Raw genomic sequence first — 23,805 nt, forward strand, 5'->3', positions numbered from 1 at the left:
GATTCTAATATTTACTTTGTGTATTTGAGTACTTTCAAATACTGTGGCCATAATCAACTACTTCTATTGGAAGTATTTGAAAGTATTTTCAAATATCTTCAATAAATAGCCTACTATTAGATTTGTTTCTCAAATACATATTTCCAAATAAAGTTTTTTCAAAGACTCCTAGGACCTGGGTTCATATACATGGGAGAATTTAATTTAATTTGAAAATACATTGTGTAATTGTAACGGCGTTCTTCGTTTGTAAAAAGAGAGTCGGTGGTTACTCATGTCTTTAATGGAAAAAGTGACACATGAAATAACTATACAAATACAAAAACAACAAACAGAACGTGAAACCTAATTACAGCCTATCTGGTGAAACTACACAGAGAAAGGAACAATCACCCACGAAATACACAGTGAAACCCCGGCTACCTAAATACGGTTCCCAATCAGAGACAACGAGAGTCACCTGACTCTGATTGAGAACCGCCTCAGGCAGCCAAGCCTATACAACACCCCTACTCAGCCGCGATCCCAAATACTACAAACCCCAATACGAAAATACAATAACCCCATGTCACACCCTGGCCTGACTAAACAATATAACGAAAACACAAAATACAATGACCAAGGCGTGACAGAACCCCCTCCCCGGGACGTGGACCCCACTCCATTAATGTCCTAGTTCCTCCCCTTCGCGTCCTGGGATAATCCACCCTCGCCGCCGACCATGGCCTAATAGTCCTCACCCAGAAACCCACTGAACTGAGGAGCAGCTCGTGACTGAGGGGCAGCTCGGGACTGAGGCAGCTCGGGACTGAGGGGAAGCTCGGGACTGAGGGGCAGCTCGGGACTGAGGGGCAGCCCGGAACTGAGGGGCAGCCCGGAACTGAGGGGAAGCCCAGTACTGAGAGAAAGCCCAGTACTGAGAGGAAGCCCAGTACTGCGAGGAAGCCCAGTACTGAGATGAAGCTCAGGTAGGTAGTAGGCTCCGGTAGATCCTGGGTGGCTGGCGGATCTGGAAGATTCAGGTTGACTAGCAGATCTGGAAGATTCTGGTTGACTAGCAGATCTGGAAGATTCTGGTTAACTGGCAGATCTGGAAGAATCTGGTTGACTGGCAGATCTAGAAGATCATGGCTGACTGGCGGATCTAGCTGCTCTATGCAGACTGACAGCTCTGGTTGCTTCATGCAGACTGACAGCACCCTGCAGACTGGCAGCTCCTTGCAGACTGACAGCTCCTTGCAGACTGACAGCTCCTTGCAGACTGGCAGCTCTTTGCAGACTGACAGCTCTGGCAGCTCTTTGCAGACTGACAGCTCTGGCTGCTTCATGCAGACTAACAGCTCTGACTGCTCCATGCAGGCTGACAGCACCCTGCAGACTGGCAGCTCCTTGCAGACTCACAGCTCCTTGCAGACTGGCAGCTCTTTGCAGACTGACAGCTCTGGCTGCTTCATGCAGACTGACAGCTCTGACTGCTCCATGCAGGCTGACAGCACCCTGCAGACTGGCAGCTCCTTGCAGACTGACAGCTCCTTGCAGACTGGCAGCTCTTTGCAGACTGACAGCTCTGGTTGCTTCATGCAGACTGACAGCACCTTGCAGACTGACAGCTCCCTGCAGACTGGCAGCTCAGGCTGCTCCGAACAGGCAGGAGGCTCTGGCAGCGCTGTAGAGGAGGAAGGCTCTGATAGCGCTGAACAGGCGGGAGACTCCAACAGCGCAGGAGGGAAGGAAGGCTCTGATAGCGCTGAACAGACAGGAGACTCCGGTAGCGTAGGAGAGGAGAAAGGCTCCGACAGCGCTGGAGAGACGGGAGGCGAGGCGCACTGTAGGCCTGATGCGTGGTGCTGGAACTGGTGCTACAGGATCGAGGACACGCACAGGAAGCCTGGTGCGGGGAGCTGCTACCGGAGGACTGGTGTGTGGAGGTGGCTCTGGATAGACCGGACCGTGCAGGCGCACTGCAGCTCTTGAGCACCGAGCCTGCCCAAGCTTTCCTGGCTCGATGCCCACTCTAGCCCGGCCAATACGAAGGGCTGGTATGAACCGCACCGGGCTATGCACCCGCACTTAGTGCCTCCACCTGTTCCCATGGGAGGCGATCTCTTTCGGCCAGTATCTCCTCCCTAGTGTAACAACCTTTACCATCCAACACGATTTCCCATGTCCATTCTCCGAATAATTCATCCTCCTTTTGCTGCTCCAGCTGTCGCTGCCTGTTTATACCAGCGCCTCTCCGCTTTAGCCGCCGTGTCTTTCTTTTCGACTCCATTCGCCTATAGCCCTCTTCGCACTGCTCTAGCGAATCCCAGGCGGGCTCCGGCATTCTCTCTGGGTCGGCCGCCCACCTGTCTATTTCTTCCCACGTCGTATACTCCATGCTTTTGCTGTCCATAACGTCCTCCCTTCGCTGCTGCCTGTTAACACGCTGCTCGGTCCGAGTGTGGTGGGTGATTCTGTAACAGCGTTCTTCGTTTGTAGAAAGAGAGTCGGACCGAAATGCAGCGTGGTGGTTACTCATGACTTTAATGGAAAAAGTGACACATGAAATAACTATACAAATACAAAAACAACAAACGGAACGTGAAACCTAATTACAGCCTATCTGGTGAAACTACACAGAGACAGGAACAATCACCCACGAAATACACAGTGAAACCCCGGCTACCTAAATACGGTTCCCAATCAGAGACAACGAGAATCACCTGACTCTGATTGAGAACCCCTACTCAGCCGCAATCCCAAATACTACAAACCCCAATACGAAAATACAATATATACCCATGTCACACCCTGGCCTGACCAAATATATAACGAAAACACAAAATACAGTGACCAAGGCGTGACAGTAATGGGTATTTTAAAATACGTGCCAAAATTCAACTACTTGTCTTTTCAAATAACAAATATCTGAATATATATGTGAAAGTAATTGAAATATTTGAAATAATAGTTGAACCCAGGTTTGATGATCATTTGACTAACAGCTATGTTTGAACTGATTGGCTTCAGAGTAGTAATATTTGTCACGCCCGTCAGAAGAAGTGGACCAAGTCGCAGCGGGGTGAGCGTACATTATACTGGAGGCTTGTGCCATGGATCATCACTGGAGGCTTCGTGCCATGGATCATCACTGGAGGCTTCGTGCCATGGATCATCACTGGAGGCTTCGTGCCATGGATCATCACTGGAGGCTTCGTGCCATGGATCATCACTGGAGGCTTCGTGCCATGGATCATCACTGGAGGCTTCGTGCCATGGATCATCACTGGAGGCTTCGTGCCATGGATCATCACTGGAGGCTTCCTGCCATGGATCATCACTGGAGGCTTCATGCCATGGATCATCACTGGAGGCTTCGTGCCATGGATCATCACTGGAGGCTTCGTGCCATGGATCATCACTGGTGGGAGGCGATGTATAGGTAGCCTGGTGCGTGGGGCTGCCACAGGGCCCACCAGGCTGGGGAGACATAAAGGAGGCCTGGTTCTGGGAGCAGGCACAGGATGAACCGGGCTGTGGGGGAGCACTGGAGATCTGGTGCTGATCCCTGGCACCACTCCTCTTGGTTGAATGCTCACTTTAGCCGGGCACGGGCGGAGCGCAGGCATAGGACGCTCTGAGCAGTCACAGCGCACCGGAGACACAGAGCGCAGAGCCGGCACAGGATACCCTGGGCCGAAACGGCGCACCGGAGACCAATGGCGCTGAGATGGCACAATCCGCCCTGGCTGGATGCCCACTCTAGCGTGGCACTTGCGGAGAGCTGGCTCCGAGCGCACAGGGCTGTGCATGCTCACCGTGCGCTTTACCGCATAACACGGTGCCTGCCCGGTCACTCACTCCCCGCGGTAAGCACGGGGAGTTGGCTCAGGTCTATAACCTGACTCCGCCAATCTCCCCGTGTGCCCACCCGCAAATTTTTTGGGGGGGCTACCTCTCGTGCCTGCTTCGATGACTTGCCTCCTCATACAATCACCACTCCTCCTTCGCTGCCTTTATCTCCTCCTTTGGACGGCGATATTCCCCAGCCTGCCTCCAGGGTCCTTTACCGTCCTTGATTTCCTCCCAAGTCCATGAGTCCCTTTCTCCACGCTGCTTGGTCCTTTTGTGGTGGGTAGTTCTGTTACGCCCATCGGAAGAAGTGGACCAAGGTGCAACGTGGTGAGCGTACATTATACTTTTATTTAGAATGTCGCCAACAAAACAAGAAATAACAAACGAACGTAAAGCTACGTAGTGCTCGCAGGCCACTACACATAGACAACTACCTACAATCACAGGTGGGAAAAAGGGCTGCCTAAGTATGATCCCCAATCAAGAGACAACGATAGACAGCTGCCTCTGATTGGGAACCACACTCGGCCAGAAACAAAGAAATAAAGAACATAGAAAGCCCACCCAAATCACAACCTGACCAAGCCAAATAGAGACATAAAAAGGCTCTCTAAGGTCAGGGCGTGACAATATTAGCATTTGCTACTGGCAAAAGCTCATAGTTCCTGCCCATATGTCATAGTGTGTTTTTGTTAATTATGTATGTTTCCAGACATCTGGTTTGTGTGATTTAATGCAACATTCATGAACTGCATTTAAATGTGATGACCCATTTTATATGTTTGTCCTTCAGTTAAAAATAGGTAAAGTGCTGGTCCCATGTTTCATGAAATAAAAGATCCCAGAAACTTTCCACACGCACAAAAAGCTTATTTCCTTCAAATGTTGTGCACAAATGTATTTACATCCCTCTAAGTGAGCATTTCTAAATTGACAAGAGAATCCCTCCACCTGACAGGTGTGGCATATCAAGATTCTGATTAAACAGCATGATCATTGCACAGGTGCACCTTGTGCTGGGGACAATAAAAGGCCACTCTAAAATGTGAAGTTTTGTCATTACATAATGCCATGTAATGTCTCAAGTTTTGAGGGAGCATGCAATTGGCAGAGCTGTTGCCAGACAATTTACTGTTAACTTCTCTACCATAATCCACCTCCAACATCGTTTTAGAGAATTTGGCAGTATGTCCAACTGGCCTACAGCAGCCTGATGTCAACGTTGTGAACAGACTGCCCCATGGTGGCGGTGAGATTATGGTATCGGCAGGCATCAACTATGGACATCAAACACAATTGCATTTTATCAATGGCAATGTGAATGCACAGAGATACCGTGACGAGTTCTGAGACCCATTGTCGTGCCATTCATCCGCCTCCATCACCTCATGTTTCAGCATGATAATGCACAGCCCCATGTCACAAGGATCTGTACACAATTCCTGGAAGTTGAAAATGTCCCAGTTCTTCCATGGCCTGCATACTCACCAGACATGTCACCCATTGAGCATGTTTGGGATGCTCTGGATTGACGTGTACAACAGCATGTTTCAGTTTCCGACAATATCCAGCAACTTCACGCAGCCATTGAAGAGGAGTGGGACAACATTCCACAGGCCATAATCAACAGCCTGATTAAATCTATGCGAAGAAGATGTGTCGTACTGCATGAGGCAAATGGTGGTCACACCAGATACTGACTGATTTTCTGATCCAAACCCCTACCTTTTCCCGGGAATCCATTGATTAGGGCCTAATGAATTTATTTCAATTTACTGATTTCCTTATGTGAACTGTAACTCAGTAAAATCTTTGAAATTGTCGCATGTTGCATTTGTGTGTCTGTTCTTTTACAAATCAAATCTGTTCTGGCCATAGAGTCTCTATTGTAGATGAAACTGCATACGCCATTATCACATATACAATGAAACCCTCTGGCCTGACTGGTTTCACAGGTGCCACAAGACAGGTGTTTAAGAGACTGGATGTAGAAGGGTGACGCACTGTTGACACTCCTGTACTTCACACCTTCACTCACTCCGTGGGGATGGTCACATGAAATACTTGGTTCTGAGGAAACTGTGGGATATTTTCTACGTCGACACATTCAATTCAATTCAACTGGATCACGTTATTAGTACTCCCCGGTAGTTATTCAACAGACTGTGAAAACCACCCTATAGCCTGAGAACAACTCTCTCCTCTGAGATCTCCTACCTCCCGCTATAGCACAGTACGATATGTTGAGATGACCAAGTCAATGTAAGTGAACTGAAAGGGTTCTGTTGTTACTAAGGGACATATTGTGTAATCGTTCCTCTTGTTCTGTGTTGGAAGAGAGACCTTGAGGTGAATGTCTGTGCTACGACTCCAACAGCTGAGAAGAACAGCGTCTTTTGTGAGGCTGTAGTCTGTATTGATGCCTGTGAACAATGGTGCCCGATAACTATTTAAAATAAAAAATAATAAAAACACAAACACACACCTTTTTCATAAACAATTGGTGAAGCAGGAAATCAGAAGTGGCACTAGACGAACAGTAGTGAGTAGTGGTGCAGACTGTGTTTACATTATGGATGTCGGGGGAAATGATACAAAGTCTGTACTGAAACATGTTATTGTTCTACAGTCTGTGGTTTTCTGAGGCACTTTCATGTAAAAAACCTTTCACACAGTCTTAAGGACTTCTTCAATGTAATCAGTATACTATACAATGATAGCACGGCCCCAGTGTGCAGGATATCCTCCCCAAGAGCCTAGTCAATTATTGCACTTCATCAGGATACGACCTAGCAGTTGATATATTAATGGGATGCAGTCCAGTTGACAGAACCTCGTCCACTACTATCAGTAAAGTAACTTCCAATGTAAGAGGATCTATGCACCTGCAGACCTAGTTGACAAGTGAAATTGCATTAAAGAGTAATCGTGGATGTGTCCCTGCACAGCAACAGAGCAGTATGTGGGTGTGTGTGTGTGTGTGTTTGTGTGCATTCAAGTCTCCCAGGTCAGCCATTACAGTGTTCTTAACGATGAGGCAAAGTAAATATTTTGGTGGATCAGCAACAAGGGACTAATGCAACCAAACACAAATAAACATACACACAGACACTCATGCACACACTCATGCACAAATACACACAGACACACATGAACGCAGGCATGTACGCAGCAAGAGAAACATCCATATTAGCACACCTACAACAGGGTGAAGAGAAACATGATTCTGATAGCAACTTCATGCAAGGAGGTTGAGAAAGAGAAAGGGAGGGAGAAAGAGAGAAAGAAGGGGGAGATGTGACAGAGAGAGGGACTAATCAAATGCTGTAGGAGCAGAACAGTGTGGAGGGTCATAGAGATTACTACAGGGGAGGGAGGGAGGGAGATGTGACAGAGAGAGGGACTAATCAACTGCTGTAGGAGCAGAACAGTGTGGAGGGTCATAGAGATTACTACAGGGGAGGGAGGGAGGGAGATGTGACAGAGAGAGGGACTAATCAACTGCTGTAGGAGCATAACAGTGTGGATGGTCATAGAGATTACTACAGGGGAGGGAGGGAGGGAGGTGGGAGAGAGAGAGGTTTATATCTTCTGTATTCTCCCACATGGGTTCCTCTGTGGCTGTGGTGAGTGGTTGTGCCAGAGATAGCTGGACAGAGAGAGGGAGAGCTGGAGTAAGAAAGGGAAACAGAGAAACAGAGAGATAGAGAGAGTTAGAGCTATAGGCTCCTGAAGAGCTCTTAGCGGGCCTGAAGTAAGGATGCACAGTGAGACTGGACGGCGCTAATGCTCCGTCCCTAGTGTCGCCACATCTCAGTTAGCGCTAGAGCTTTAGCCTTTCTCCGCTAACTCTCTCTTACAACACCTACCTGGCTCCACCACCGTCACTACCCAGGGGAGAGAGTCTCTGGTGATACCCCCGCGCAGTGCACTTCTCCTGGGGGACAGGCTGAGGGGGGACCCCTTCACCTCACGGAGCCTCCACGGAGAGAGAGAGAGGGAAAACACAGGAGAGAGAGAACAGCAGGCAGCAGAGAGAAGAGTTTTGATACAAGACAAGTTCAGTGACAGAGTGAGGAGTTGAGGAAAGATGACGGAGCCTAGCTCCAAGAGCTCCAAGAAGCAGGGATTTAAAAAGTGCCGGAGCGCCACTTTCAGCATCGATGGGTTCAGCTTCACCATCGGTGAGTGAGAGAAAGAGGGTGTGTGTGTGTGTGTAGGGGATAGTTGAGTGCAGCTGTGTGTCTTTGCAAACTGAACTGAACATATGGTGTTCTTTACCACTGGCTGAGGCTGTCTTTGCCATAGTTGAGCATATCTCTCGAGTTTTCTATATAATGATTGAATATATTCTTTGTTTGAAAGTTAAATTGCACTTTAACAGTGTGATTTTCTTGTGTGATATCACAATGTAACTGACCTACAGTGTGAACATTCAGATAAATCAGTTTCGTATGTTTCCCCTGCATCCTTAGCAAGTCTATTCATTGTCTGTACAGTCGTTCACTGTCTGTACAGTCGTTCAATGTCTGTACACAGTCTATCAAAACAAAAACAGAGGGAGACACAGAGAGAAATATATCTCTATTCTTCTGAAGTGTCATTATTTTTCAATAGATTGAGGAAAATCAAAAAAAGTGAAATAGCCTGTCAATATTTTATGCATCTTGGTGGCAGCTTCATTTTCCTCTCTTTGTTTGTCAAGTCCCCGTGTGTGTGTGTGTGTGTGTGTGTGTGTGTGTGTGTGTGTGTGTGTGTGTGTGTGTGTGTGTGTGTGTGTGTGTGTGTGTGTGTGTGTGTGTGTGTGTGTGTGTGTGTGTGTGTGTGTGTCTCTGTGTGTCCGTCTGTGTGTGTGTGTGTGTGTGTGTGTGTGTGTGTGTGTGTGTGTGTGTGTGTGTGTGTGTGTGTGTGTGTGTCTGTGTGTCTGTGTGTGTCTGTGTGTGTGTGTGTGTGTGTGTGTGTGTGTGTGTGTGTGTGTGTGTGTGTGTGTGTGTGTGTGTGTGTGTGTGTGTGTGTGTGTGTCTGTGTGTCTGTGTGTGTCTGTGTGTGTGTGTGTGTGTGATGCATGGAGAGGGGTGATAATGAACAGAAATCAGTGAGGTGAACATTTGTCTCATCCAGTCAGCTAGTTCTCTGTTGAGCGGAGGAATATTGCAGTGTCGTCTGAACAAAGCAGATAACAGAAGGAGGCTGTAACACGTCTCTTTTTTCAGACAAAATGTCTCACATCTGTACAATTACTTTCCGAGATCCCATTTATTTCATCCCCAGAGCGTGTTCTCTTTTATGGGACAATTCCACGTTAACAGAGTGATGCTGAGACGCTTCACTTTCAAATGTAAGCCAAACATAAACCGATGATTGTGGAGTTATACAAACCATACATCTCTAGGCACAATGACTAATTATAACAATTTCCACAGAAAATGTTACACAAACACATTTAGTTGAGTGCAGATGCAAATGTTGGTGACACGGTGACTGCACAAACCATCATATACAATAAACTTGTTTTTGTACGATTTTGAGTGGAAGTTGATAGAAGTAGTCATTGTGCATATTGTTTTAATGGTTTGTTTAACTTTTATTTTGTTTGACATACATTTGAAAGGGAAATGTTAGTTGCATCATTCTCTTTTCATGGAATTGCCCATATGGCTGTTTCACATGTCGAGAACTGAGACTGCTGAGAGAAGAAAGTGTTTTACTTTACTGTGTCAAGCCAGAGGATAGGGAAGTAGTTAGCTGTTGAAGACGGCAGAATGATTTGCATTTAAAGTAAGGATTCAAATCTACAGTTTGAGAGGTGGAGGAGAGGAGTGACATGAGCATTGTGTGTGTGTATGTGGGGGGGTGTATGTGTGACTGTGTGTTTGCAGAGAAACAGGGCAGTAATTGCAGGCTTTCAAAGGTCAAGTGGTACATCTTATGTAACCTCCCTCTTCTCCTCTCCATGTTCTGTCATTCCTCTACTCTCCATGTTCCGTCATTCCTCTCCTCTCCTCTGTTCAGTTGTTCCTTCAGTGGTCAGAGATGAGAGACAATTAAAGGATAGAGGAGGGAAAATGAAAAGGGACGAAAAGAGGTAGGGTACTATTTACAGTAGATATGACAGGGGTCCTTCTGAAATATCTGACTCTCCAATTCATGGGAGGATGGGAAAGGAATAATGGGAAAGGAAGACACAATCCTCCCGCCAAACATGCATGTGAAGTATGACAACCAATGTCAAAGGAGTTGGCTAAGCCCATACATAGCTGTGACGGCGGTAGCTACAGCACTATGCAACCAGCTAACCTAACCGTCTACACCTGGCTGCGATCTGCTGTTAATGAACAGTAAACAGTTGTAGCTTAATAGTTCCCCATCGTGTAGACTATATAGTTGATGATGAAGTCCCATGTAAGTAAACAGACATGTGATCGAGTCCAGAGTTCCAGCTGCTTCTATGTGCTTCTATGTGGTCTGTAAATGAAAGGGACATAAACACCCTCACACTTTGACTTGCTGATAAGGGTCTCCCTCTCCCTACCTCACACATTACCTGCCCACGTCGCTCGCGCACACACACACACACACACACACACACACACACACACACACACACACACACACACACACACACACACACACACACACACACACACACACACACACACACACACACACACACACACACACACACACACACACACACACACACACACACACACACACACATTACCTGCCCACGCTTGCCGTGTGTGATGATGACTGATTACTGTTACTATGGGAACGGGGGACGAGGCACGGGGGAGGATATGACATTGCTGTGTGTGTGTGTGTGTGTGTGTGTGTGTGGTACATGTGTGTGTGTGCACGTGTGTGTGCATGTGTTTCAACTTTCATAGTTTATTTGCCATGCACACAGGATACAACAGGTGTAAAACAGTACATTGAAATTCTTATCTTGAAAGCTCTTTCCAACAATGAAGTGACATCAACAATAATATAGATGATAATATACCATAGAATTTAAAAAGCACACAAGACGCATGATGTGAGAGAATGGAAGGGTAGAGGAGGGAAAGTGTGTGTGTGCACAAGTGCGTGTATGTGTGGGTTAGTGTGTGTGTTTGTGGTAAATTAGCCTGTCCCCTCCTCTATCAGTGGAAGGGTAGTCTGTGGAGACCTAATTAACACACACACCTGTTTGGTAATCTCTGTGACTCTGGTTTGTCGGGGCATGGAGCAGGGGGGGTTATGGGATATCACCTTTGGTTACCTGGGGCACCGCTTTGGAGACATGCAGAGAGAGGTAAGAGGGAGAGAGATGAGTAAGAGGGAGAGATGGAGGAGGGATAGAGAGAGAGGTAGGAGGGAGAAAGACATGTTGGAGGGGGAGAGAGAGGTAAGAGTGAAAGAAGGAAGGAGAGCGAGTGAAGAGGGAAAGGAAGAGGGAGAGAGAGGGAGGTAAGATGGAAATAATAAGGGGTGAGGGAGGAGAGGGTCTGACGTGTAAGTAGTCAATGTATTGTCTGGGCGACAGTGATGGAGGAGGCCACTTCATTAGTGGTAATGACTCCCTCTGCTCTGCCGGGGACTACTCTTCTATCGTCGTGGCGACTGAGACGACACAAATTACGTGAACAAACACACACTGTCTCTCTACCTCGCTCTCTCTCTTTATCTCTCCCTCTACTACCTCTCTCCTCCCTCACTCCTTCCTCACTCCTTCCAGCAGATTCTCTCTCTCTCTATTGCTCAATCGATCACTCCTCCCTCCCCTTCTATTCTTCCTCTCTCTTCCCCTCCCTCCTTCTCCCTCTCTAGTCATCCTCTCTCACCCTCCCTACTAAGGGGAGCCTCTCCTGGAGACCCTCTGATTTCTCCTAATTTCCTGCTGGCCCCTGTGGATCTCCTCTTACCCAGCTCCTCCTGAGACCCGCTCACTGGTTTGTTCACTCTACCCCTTCGATCCACCCCTCTACCAATCTGTCACTCTCGATGTCTGTCTACGATTATTTTCTTTTTATTGCACCTCTTTCCTTGTTCTCTCTCTTTGTTCTATCTCCTTTCTCTGTCATTTTCCATTTTCACCTGCACTCTCTCTTACTTCCCTTTCTGTTCTTCATGTCTCTCTCTCTCTCTCTCTCTCTCTCTCTCTCTCTCTCTCTCTCTCTCTCTCTCTCTCTCTCTCTCTCTCTCTCTCTCTCTCTCTCTCTCTCTCTCTCTCTCTCTCTCTCTCTCTCTCTCTCTCTCTCTCTCTCTCTCCCTTCTTTATGACCTGTAGATGTCTTTGAGGTGGTGGTCATCAGTGGGGTAGGTAGAGCAAAATGCCATGGTAACCCAGAGTAGCCCATTATAGGTGTAATCCTATGTAATGACCTAACCACAGTACAGTCCAGCACTGCAATGATTCTCTATATCAGCGGTCTTATTCCCGTCCTCCTCATCTCTTACTGCCTGTTTCATTGCCAATACATAGGCTGCACCATCTGAATGAGGACAGTATGATTTGTGTAAAATTGAAAAGCTCTTGAAGGACAGTCGTTTTATTTAACTGTACCTTTATTTGACCAGGCAGGTCAATTAAGTACACATTCTTCTTTACAATAACGGCAGGGCATGCTGTCCTACAAATTCCTAACTGAACCGTGAATCCTTGTAATTAAATGTTCTTGATGATATCGATATTGGTCAGCCAAATATATCATTACATAAAACATTGTTTTATATAAACAAAAATATTCATTGCTTTTGCTTATACTGTTGCCAACACGTTGTGAATCAAAATTCCTTATGGCACAGTCTTTATAATTCATCAGGTAGTCCATTAGTCTCAACGGAATAACATCTATTTAGACTTTCAAATGAAGACCTTTCAAGACCATCAAATACATAGTTGTGCATTAAAGTAATGTACTAATGTAATACAAATTCAGTTTACAGTATTTCCCTCACTGTGTAAACACCACTTATGACTCGAAGGTCTGTGACCTCAGCAGGAGAATCTGCTTACCATCTCTGTCATGTTGGTTGACATTCTGTGTTTGTTTCTCACTACCAGAAAGGGACAGATGTGTGTCGGTTGGAAAAGGAGCTAGCTCACTAAATAACTAAACTGCTGTAGGTGTATAGTCAAGCGAGCTAACTAGCTAGCTACATGTCTCCTGGCAACTGGGGTAGAACTGCAGTGTGTGTGTGTGTGTGTGTGTGTGTGTGTGTGTGTGTGTGTGGATAGGTCTCCAGTGCATCAATGAGCCTTTGGTATGTGGCATGGCACGTGTTGATTTGACCTTGCAGAATATAATTGCTACTCATTGTGCTAAAGTATGGTGACTACTCTGTGGAATCACAAAGCTAGTAGTAGAATAGTTGAGTACTGAAGGTAAATGAAAAAATGTCATCTATACTGAACAAAAATATAAAAGCAACATGCAACAATTTCAAAAGATTTTACTGAGTTCCAGGAAATCAGTCAATTTAAATAAATTCATTAGGCCCTAATTTATGGATTTCACATGACTGGGAATACAGATATGCATCTGTTGGTCACAGATACATTTAAGAAAAGGTAGGGGCATGGATCAGAAAACCAGTCACTATCTGGTGTGACCACCATTTGTATCATGCAGCGTAACACAACACATCTCCTTCACATAGAGTTGATCTAGTTGTTGATTGTGGCCTGTGAAATGCTGTCCCACTCCATTTGAATGTCTGTGCAAAGTTGCTGGATGTTGGCGGGAACTGGAACACGCTGTCGTGCATGTCGATCCAGAGCATCCCAAACATGCTCAATGGGTGACATGTCTGGTGAGTATGCAGGCCATGGAAGAACTGGGACATTTTCAACTTCCAGGAATTGTGCACAGATCCTTGCGACATGGGGCTGTGCATTATCATGCTGAAACATGAGATGATGGCGGCGGATGAATGGCACGACAATGGACCTCAGGATCTCGTCACGGTATCGCTGTGCATTCACATTGCCATCCATTAAATGCAATTGTGTTCGTTGTCCATAGCTTATGGCAGCCCAATATCATAACCCGCACATCCACCATGGCACTCTGTTCACAGTGTTGACATCAGCAAACCGCTCGCCCACACAATGCCATACATGCGGTCTGGGGTTGTGAGGCCGGTTGGACGTACTGCCAAATTCTCTAAAACGACATTGGCTTATGGTAGAGAAATTAACATTAAATGATCTGGCAACCGCTCTGGTGCACATTCCTGCAGTCAGCATTCCAATTGCATGCTCCTACAAAACTTTTGTGGCATTGTGTTGTGTGACAAAGTGCACATTTTAGAGTGGCATGTTATTGTCCCCAGCACAAGGTGCACCTGTGTAATGATCACGCTGTTTAATCAGCTTATTGCTATGCCACACCTGGCAGGTGGATGGATTATCCTGGTAAAGGAGAAATGCTCACTAACAGGGATGTAAACACATTTATGCTCAACATTTTAGAGAAATAAGCTTTTTGTGTGTATGGAACATTTGGGGTATCTTTTATCTTCTAACTCGTTGATGGATTAGTTCATTAATTCATTATTCATTAATTCACACATTATTTTCACTTGTCCTGAACTTTAACAGGAAATTGGTCAGCCAGTCATGCCCATGAAAAAGCATGTTTGTAAACAAATAAAATAAGATGAATAGAATGCGTTAATTTCTACACTCATTAAAACCGCCTTCTTCAACCTCTCCCCTGCTCAGATCCTCTCCTCCCCCTCTTCTTCCCTCATTTGTTAATTCATTATCTCGGTCTCTGTTTTCACAGTTGCCAACAAGGCTGGGGAGACTACCCCTCCACCACTGAATCGCTTTGCACGTGAGTCACCACACACACACACACACACACACACACACACACACACACACACACACACACACACACACACACACACACACACACACACACACACACACACACACACACACACACACACACACACACACACACAAACACTATGAGAAGGCATGCCCATTGGGTGGAACCAGCTACTTCAAAACTTTTTTAACACATCTGGCATATGACAAATATAATTTTCTTCATAGTCAATAGCCGTTTAATTGAATAGCTGTTTGTTGAAATGCTCATCAACAACTTTGACACCTTTGCCTTTTGATAAATCCATACATAGGCTAAGATGGCAGCATCACACCACAATGCTCATCAACCATTTTGACACTTTTGTCTTGTGATAATACCATACATAGGCTAGATGGCAGCATCACACCATGTGTTTATACACCACAGACACGTGACAGAGTGTTATGCACTCCTCCTGTACCAAGTGGAATCTGAGTGCATTCTAGAGACCTATCGACAGAGGGCGACAGACACCCACAGCCGCAGCAGTGTTTCGTCATGTAGTTGTTACGAACCCTCACCGCCTCCCTGCTTAGCCTGACTGACTGACTGATGTGTTACATCTATAGTCTAGCAAAATAAAACACACTGAGCTCACCATCTGTAACATTATGGTCTTTACTCATTGCATTACATTTCTCAGATCCAAGTATTCTTCTCCATTTGTAATGCCCAGAGTGTTTCCTGGTTATGTCAAAATGTGGTCAGGGTAAAACTCCATGCCCTACCCATTATATGAACCCTGAACTCTGTCCCTTGACCTTCCTGTCCAGGCTCCAAGTCCCAGAATGCCTTGTGGAACGCCATCACTGCAGGGATCGGGATCAAGGATAAGGATAAGAGAGGGATTCTCATCGATCCCCGCAGTCCAGAGGAGATTCTGGCTGATGACCTACCAGTCGTGGACGGGCCAGACGCCATGGAGAAGACTGCCATCAGGTCTGGAGTTGTGTGGCCTTGTGCACACACACACACACACACACACACACACACACACACACACACACACACACACACACACACACACACACACACACACACACACACACACACACACACACACACACACACACACACATTTGTACTGCATCGTTAGGAGCTAGTAACACAAGCTTTTTTTTGTGTTCTGCAATAACATCTGCTACAATGGGTACGCGACCAGTTCACTTTGATTTGATTTGAAACATATACACACACACACACACACACACTTTGTCCTAGTGTTTGCTCTCTTCGAACAGAGGTTCTCAAAATAGGGTCGTGGAGGCACTGTAATTTAAGCTTTTAAAAAGTTTTACCTCTGCCTCATGGGAAAATGTGTATAATTGCAGGATATGAGCTTTAAAGCTGCAACAACAAAACATCTCTCTGACACATGGCAAAATATGTACAATTGCAGAAAATTACAGTGAACCAAAATATAAAACACAACATGCAACAATTTCAAAGGTTTTACTGAGTTACAGTTCATTTCAGGAAATCAGTCAATTGAAATGAATTCATTACGCCCTAATCTATGGATTTCACACGACTGGAAAGGCAGATATGTGTCTGGCGAGTATGCATGTCTGGTGAGTATGCATGTCTGGTGAGTATGCATGTCTGGCGAGTATGCATGTCTGGTGAGTATGTATGTCTGGTGAGTATGCATGTCTGGCGAGTATGCATGTCTGATGAGTATGCATGTCTGGCGAGTATGCATGTCTGATGAGTATGCATATCTGGCGAGTATGCATGTCTGGTGAGTATGCATGTCTGGTGAGTATGCATGTCTGGTGAGTATGCATGTCTGGCGAGTATGCATGTCTGGTGAGTATGCATGTCTGGCGAGTATGTATGTCTGGTGAGTATGCATGTCTGGTGAGTATGCATGTCTGGCGAGTATGCATGTCTGATGAGTATGCATGTCTGGCGAGTATGCATGTCTGGCGAGTATGCATGTCTGGCGAGTATGCATGTCTGGCGAGTATGCATGTCTGGCGAGTATGCATGTCTGGCGAGTATGCATGTCTGGCGAGTATGCATGTCTGGGGAGTATGCATGTCTGGCGAGTATGCATGTCTGGCGAGTATGCATGTCTGGCGAGTATGCATGTCTGGCGAGTATGCATGTCTGGCGAGTATGCATGTCTGGCGAGTATGCATGTCTGGCGAGTATGCATGTCTGGCGAGTATGCATGTCTGGAACATTCAGCTTCCAGGAATTGTATACAGATCCTTGCGACATGGGGCTGTGCATTATCATGCTGAAACATGAGGTGATTGTGGCAAATGAATGGCACGACAATGGGCCTCAGGATATCTCTGTGCATTCACATTGCCATAGGTAAAATGCAATTGTGTTCGTTGTCCGTAGCTTATTCCAGCCCATACCATAACCCCACCGCCACCATGGGGCACTCTGTTCACAACGTTGACATCAGCAAACCACTCGCCCACACGACGACATACACGCTGTCTGCCATCTGCCTGGTACAGCTGAAACCGGGTTTCATCCGTGAAGAGCTCACTTCACCAGCGTACCAGTTGCCATCGAAGGTGGGCATTTTCCCACTGATATCAGTTACGGCGCCGAATTGCAGTCAGGTCGAGACCCTGGTGCGGACGATGGGCACGCAGATGAACTTCCCTGAGACTGTTTCTGACAGTTTGTGCAGAAAATTTTAGGTTGTGCAAACCCACAGTTTCATTAGCTATCCAGGTTGGTGTGTCAGACAATCCCGCAGGTGAAGAAGCCGGATGAGGAGGTCCTGTGCTGGCGTGGTTACACATGGTCTGCGGTTATGGGGCCGGTCAGACTTACTTCCAAATTCTCTAAAACAACTTTGGAGACGGCTTATGGTAGAGAAGTTAACATTAAATAATCTGGCAATAGCTCTGGTGGACATTCCTGCAGTCAGCAGCCAATTAGGCTACCACTAGGCTACTACCTGGGGCGGCAGTTTGCCTAGTGGTTAGCGTGTTGGGCCAGTAACCGAAAGGTTGCAAGATCAAATCCCTGAGCTGACAAGGTAAAAATCTGTTGTTCTGCGCCTGAACAAGGCAGTTAACCCACTGTTCCTGAACCATCATTGTCAATAATAATAATTTGTTCTTAACTGACTTGCCTGGTTAAATACTTATTTTTTATTACACACTCCCTCAAAACCTCAGACACCTGTGCCATTGTGTTGTGTGACAAAACTGCATATTTTAGAGTGGCCTTTAATTGTTCCCAGCACAATGTCCACCTGTGTAATGATCATGCTGTTTAATCAGCTTCTTGATATGCAACACCTGTCAAGAGTATGGATTACCTTGGCAAAGGAGAAATGCTCACTAACAGGGATGTAAACACATTTTCTCTCTGATGCCAAGAGGTGGGCCTTCCCAGGGCCCGAGACTTGTTTCGTCCAGCCATGCGCTGTTAAAGTCATAGCAAAACTCTTTGTGTGCTACTTTTTCTCACTCATTGTCAGAGTCATGTGTATAGGTGGCAGGGAAGTCAGGTGCAGGAGAATCAAACTGAGTGTAATGGAGTTATTTAATAACGATAAACTAAACATACTCCAAACACTAAATGTAAACAAATAACAAAGTGGGTACGAGGACCCGTCGCGCACCAATACAAAAAAACAACACAACACTGAATAACAAACAATCTCTGACAAAGACATGAGGGGAAACAGAGGGTTAAATACACAGCAGGTAATGAATGGGATTGAAACAAGGTGTGTAAGGAAGACAAGACAAAACCAATGGAAAATGAAAAATGGATCAATGATGGCTAGAAGACAGGTAACGTCGACCGCCGAGCACCGCCCGAACAAGGAGAGGCTTGACAGTACCCCCCACCCCCCCTCGGGGCATGGAAGGATGTAATATGTCCTCCAACGGAACCCAGCATCTCTCCTCCGGACCGTACTCCTCCCAGTCCATGAGATACTGAAGGCCCCATGCCCGACATCTCGAATCCAAGATGGATCGAACGGAGTATGCCGGGACCCCCTCGATGTCCAGAGGGGGCGGAGGAAAATTTCGCACTTCAGTCTCCTGGAGCATGCCAGCCACCACCGGCCTGAGTATAGACACATGGAACGAGGGGTTAATATTGTAATTAGTGGGTAGCTGTAACCTATAACATACCTCGTTCACTCTCCTCAGGACTTTAAATGGCCCAACAAACAGCGTACCCAGCTTCCGGCAGGGCAGGAGGAGGGGCAGGAGGATGGGCAGGTTTCGGGTCGAGACCCAGACCCTGTCCTCTGGTGCGGACACCGGGGCCTCACTGCGGTGGAGGTCTGTGCCAACTTTCTGGCGCAGTATGGCACGCTGAAGGTGGAAGTGGGCGGCCTCCCAGGTTTCCTACGCGCGCCGGAACCAATTGTCCACTGCAGGAGCCTCGGTCTGACTCTGATACCAAGGAGCCAGAACCGGCTGATACACATTGAAAGGGAGAAAGGTTAGTGAAGGAGTGGCGTAGTGAGTTCTGGGCCATCTCTGCTCAGGGCTCGAACTTCGCCCACTCCTCCGGCCGGTCCTGGCAATAAGACCGCAGAAACCTACCCACATCCTGGTTAACTCTCCGCCTGTCCATTACTCTCGGGGTGAAAACCTGAGGTAAGGCTGACTGAGACCCCCAGACGTTCCATGAACACCTTCCAGACCCTTGATGTGAACTGGGGACCCCGATCAGACACTATATCCTCAGGCACCCCATAGTGCCGGAAAACGTGTGTAAACAGGGCCTCCGCAGTTTGTAAGGCCGTAGGGAGACCGGGGAAAGGGAGGAGACTACAGGAATTAGAAAAACGATCCACAACGACCAGGATCGTGGTGTTACCCTGTGAAGGTGGAAGATCAGTTAAAAAATCCACCAACAGATGCGAACACGGACGTTGTGGAATGGTTAAGGGTTGTAACTTACCTCTGGGCAGGTGTCTAGGAGCCTTGCACTGGGCGCACACTGAGCAGGAAGAAACATAAATCCTCACATCCTTAGCTAAATTGGGCCACCAGTACATCCCATCAAGACAGCGCACCTTGCGACCGATCCCAGGATGACCAGAGGTGGGTGAAGTGTGGGCCCAATAGATCAGTCGGTCGCGGACAGCAGACAGAACGTACAGATGCCCAGCTGGACACTGAGGGGGAGAGGGCTCTGCATGTGACGCCCGCTCAATGTCTGCGTCCAGCTCCCACACTACAGGCACACCCAAACAAGAAGCTGGGAGTATGGGAGTGGGATCCATGGACCGCTCCTCTGTGTCATACATCCGGGACAATGCGTCTGCCTTAACGTTCTGGGAGCCTGGTCTGTAAGAGAGGTTAAACACAAAACGAGTGAAAAACATGGCCCACCTTGCCTGATGAGGATTCAGTCTCCTCACCTCCCGGATGTACTCCAGATTGCGATGGTCAGTCCAGATGAGAATAGGGTGTTTAGCCCCCTCAAGCCAATGTATCCACGCCTTCAAGGCTTTTACGACAGCCAACAACTCCCGGTCTCCCACATCATATTTTCGCTCCGCCGGGCTGAGCTTCTTCGAAAAGAAGGCACAATTACCACCCCATCGACGGGATGATTGTGCGATAGATCTCCTGGTAGATGCTGCATTTCCCAGGAGTCACTTGTATCCCCTGTCGCAAGCGGTAATGGTCGAACAGGGCCCTGTCGCTCCGTCCAGCACCGGCAGCCAGGGTCCTAAACTCCAGAGCAAACTCCTGTGCGCTTCTCGTCTCCTGCCTCAGATGATAGAGGCGCTCACCCGCCGCTCTGACTTCGGGTGGATGGTCGAATACTGTCCTGAAATGGCGGGTGAAGTCCTCAAAATGGTCCAACGCCACATCCTCCTCTCTACACACAGCGCTGGCCCACTCCAGGGCTTTCCTGGTGAGGCACGAGACGAGGGCGTAACTCTTCTCACGGTCCGATGGAGCTGGGTGAACCGTGGCCAGATACAGGCTTAGTTTGAGGAGAAAAACCCTGTCAGCCGGCAGTATCTCCGTAGTACCCCTTAGGCAGGGATAAAAGGATCCTGCTGGGTTCAGGCGGAGAGGGCGCTCAGGGGAGACCCCGGTTGTGCTGGTGGAGGCACTGGAAAAACTCCCTGTCTCTCCCAGTGGTCCATACTCTGGACAACGCGATCCATGGCGGAACTCAGATTGTCAATCATCTCTGTGTGTTCCATGATGCGCTCCTCTACTTCCATGGCCGGGGTATCTTCTCTTGCTCACTTCATTTTTTGGTCAGAGATTCTGTCAGAGTCGTGTGTATAGGTGGCAGGGAAGTCAGGCACAAGAGAATCAAACTGAGTGTAATGGAGTTATTTAATAACGATAAACTAAACATACTCCAAACACTAAATGTAAACAAATAACAAAGTGGGTACGAGGACCCGTCGCGCACCAATACAAAAAAACAACACAACACTGAATAACAAACAATCTCTGACAAAGACATGAAGGGAAACAGAGGGTTAAATACACAACAGGTAATGAATGGGATTGAAACAAGGTGTGTAGGAAGACAAGACAAAACCAATGGAAAATATAAAATGGATCAATGATGGCTAGAAGACCGGTGACGTCGACCGCCGAGCACCGCCCGAACAAGGAGAGGTTTCGACTTCGGCAGAAGTCGTGACTCTCGTGTTATGAGTTATGATGAATTTTCTATCACAAAACGGGTCCCCGGGCCCCCCCAAAATTTAGCTGCTTTAAGTACTGCAGTGCATCTCCTCCTTATGGACTGCACTAGATTTGCCAGTTCTTGCTGTGAGATGTTACCCCACTCTTCCACCAAGGCACCTGCAAGTTCCCGGACATTTCTGGGGGGAATGGCCCTAGCCCTCGCACTCCGATCCAACAGGTCCCAGACGTGCTCAATGGGATTGAGATTCAGGCTCTTCGCTGGCCATGGCAGAACACTGACATTCCGGTCTTGCAGGAAATCACTCACAGAACAGCAGTATGGCTGGTGGCATTGTCATGCTGGAGGGTCATGTCAGGATGAGCCTGCAGGAAGGGTACCACATGAGGGAGGAGGATGTCTTCCCTGTAATGCACAGCGTTGACATTGCCTGCAATGACAACAAGCTCAGTCCGATGATGCTGTGACACACCACCCCAGACCATGACGGACCCTCCATCTCCAAATCGATCCTGCTCCAGAGTATAGCCCTCGGTGTCACGCTCATTCCTTTGACGATAAATGCGAATCCGACCATCACCCCTGGTGAGACAAAACCACGATTCATCAGTGAAGAGCACTTTTTGCCAGTCCTGTCTAGTCCAGCGACGGTGGGTTTGTGCCCATAGGCGACGTTGTTGCCGTTGATGTCTGGTGAGGACCTGCCTTACAACGGGCCTACAAGCCCTCAGTCCAGCCTCTTTCAGCCTATTGCGGGCAGTCTGAGCACTGATGGAGGGATTGTGTGTTCCTTGTGTAACTCGGGCAGTTGTTGTTGCCCCTGGTGATAGGGTTGGTGTACTGGTAGGGAAAAAAATTCCCAGTGACTATTTACAGTAAAGTACATATCTTGTCATTCTGTAACATAATCTGATGGTGACAGTCATTGAAATAGGCCTAACCTTGTTCTAAAATAGGTTGCTAATCAGTTCTATCCTTACAAAATATGGTTGTATTGTCCAGAAGGGGATAGTTATGATTATGGAATAACATGTGAGAAGAGTGTGTGTGTGTGTGTGTCGTGTCACTTTAGGATAGCCAGGTAGATCTGTTCCGCCATAAAAAAGCCATCTAGCTGCACAACCTGTTCCTCACTCAGTGGAGCATGGCGTCTAAGGATCAAATGAAAACTGTGTGTGTGTGTGCGTGTGTGTGTGTGTGTGTGTGTGCGTGTGTGCGTGTGTGCGTGTGCGTGTGCGTGTGTGTGTGTGTGTGTGTGTGTGTGTGTGTGTGTGTGTGTGTGTGTGTGTGTGTGTGTGTGTGTGTGTGTGTGTAGCCAAGATGATAATTGGGAGTTTAAAGGTCCTAGTGTCACTATGACAGCAGTGTCAGGTACACTCTATTCCTGCCACAGAGGAAATGCTAACTTCAAAACGTGGCCTTTCACATAAAAAATATGTTTTTACTGGCAACTGGTTGATTGGAAGATCTTGTTTGACACGTGGCAGGAGTGTGTGTGTGTGTCCATGCACATGTGCTTGAGACTTTGTTACGGTTGATATTTGCATTGAAATGTATACATGTAATGTGTCTGCATATTGAACTCATTCCATATTAGATACAGTGTCATCGGAAAGTATTCAGACCCCTTGACTTTTTCCACATTTTGTTAGGTTGCAGCCTTTTTCAAAAATTGATTCAATATTTTGTTCCCTCTTCAATCTACACACAATACCCCATAATGACAAAGCATATTTATAGACATTTTTGCAAATGTATTACAAATGAAATATATCATTTGCATACCATTCCGACCCTTTACTCAGTACTTTGTTGAAGATACTTTGGCAGCGATTACAGCCTCGGGTCTTCTTGGGTATGACGCTACAAGCTTGGCACACCTTTATTTGGGGAGTTTCTCCCATTCTTCTCTGCAGATTTGATTTGTTTAGTTTATTTATTTCACCTTTATTTAACCAGGTAGGCCAGTTGAAAACAAGTTCTCATTTACAATTGCGACCTGGCCAAGATGAAGCAAAGCAGTGCGACAAAAACAACACAGAGTTACACATGGGATAAACAAATGTACAGTCAATAACACAGTAGAAAAATATATATACAGTGTGTGCAAATGTAGTAAGATTAGGGGGGTAAGGCAATAAATAGGCCATAGTGGCAAAATAATTACAATTTAGCATTAACACTGGAGTGAAAGATGTGCAGATGATGATGTGCAAGTAGAGATACTGGGGTGCAAAGGAGCAAAAATAAATAACAATATGGGGATGAGGTAGTTGGGTGGGCTATTTACAAATGGGCTGTGTATAGGGGAAGTGATCGGTAAGCTGCTCTGACAGCTGATGCTTAAAGTTATTGAGGGTGATATAAGTCTCGAGCTTCAGTGATTTTTACAATTAGTTCCAGTCATTGGCAGCAGAGAACTGGAAGGAAAGGCGGCCAAAGGAGGAGTTGGCTTTAGGGATGACCAGTG

The 23,805-nt window shown here is 46.9% G+C and overlaps 1 protein-coding gene across 6 annotated transcripts in view; it reads left to right on the forward strand.

Annotated features, from left to right (window-relative positions):
* The window catches only part of pde1ca (phosphodiesterase 1C, calmodulin-dependent a), a 185,245-nt gene that overhangs the window by 18,874 nt on the left and 142,566 nt on the right, over window positions 1-23,805 (forward strand). For 4 of the 6 annotated variants that reach the window (XM_052483326.1, XM_052483324.1, XM_052483325.1 and 1 more), the window contains exons 2-3: window positions 14,613-14,663; window positions 15,479-15,644. In XM_052483326.1, the coding sequence (XP_052339286.1) occupies window positions 14,613-14,663; window positions 15,479-15,644 (217 nt within the window). Of the gene's footprint in view, window positions 1-7,463; window positions 8,022-14,612; window positions 14,664-15,478; window positions 15,645-23,805 lie in introns of those variants that run through there. The other 2 variants (XM_052483328.1, XM_052483329.1) reach the window with 1 other exon arrangement.

The sequence above is a fragment of the Oncorhynchus keta genome, chromosome 28, assembly GCF_023373465.1.
Source record: "Oncorhynchus keta strain PuntledgeMale-10-30-2019 chromosome 28, Oket_V2, whole genome shotgun sequence".
Lineage (NCBI taxonomy): Eukaryota > Metazoa > Chordata > Actinopteri > Salmoniformes > Salmonidae > Oncorhynchus > Oncorhynchus keta.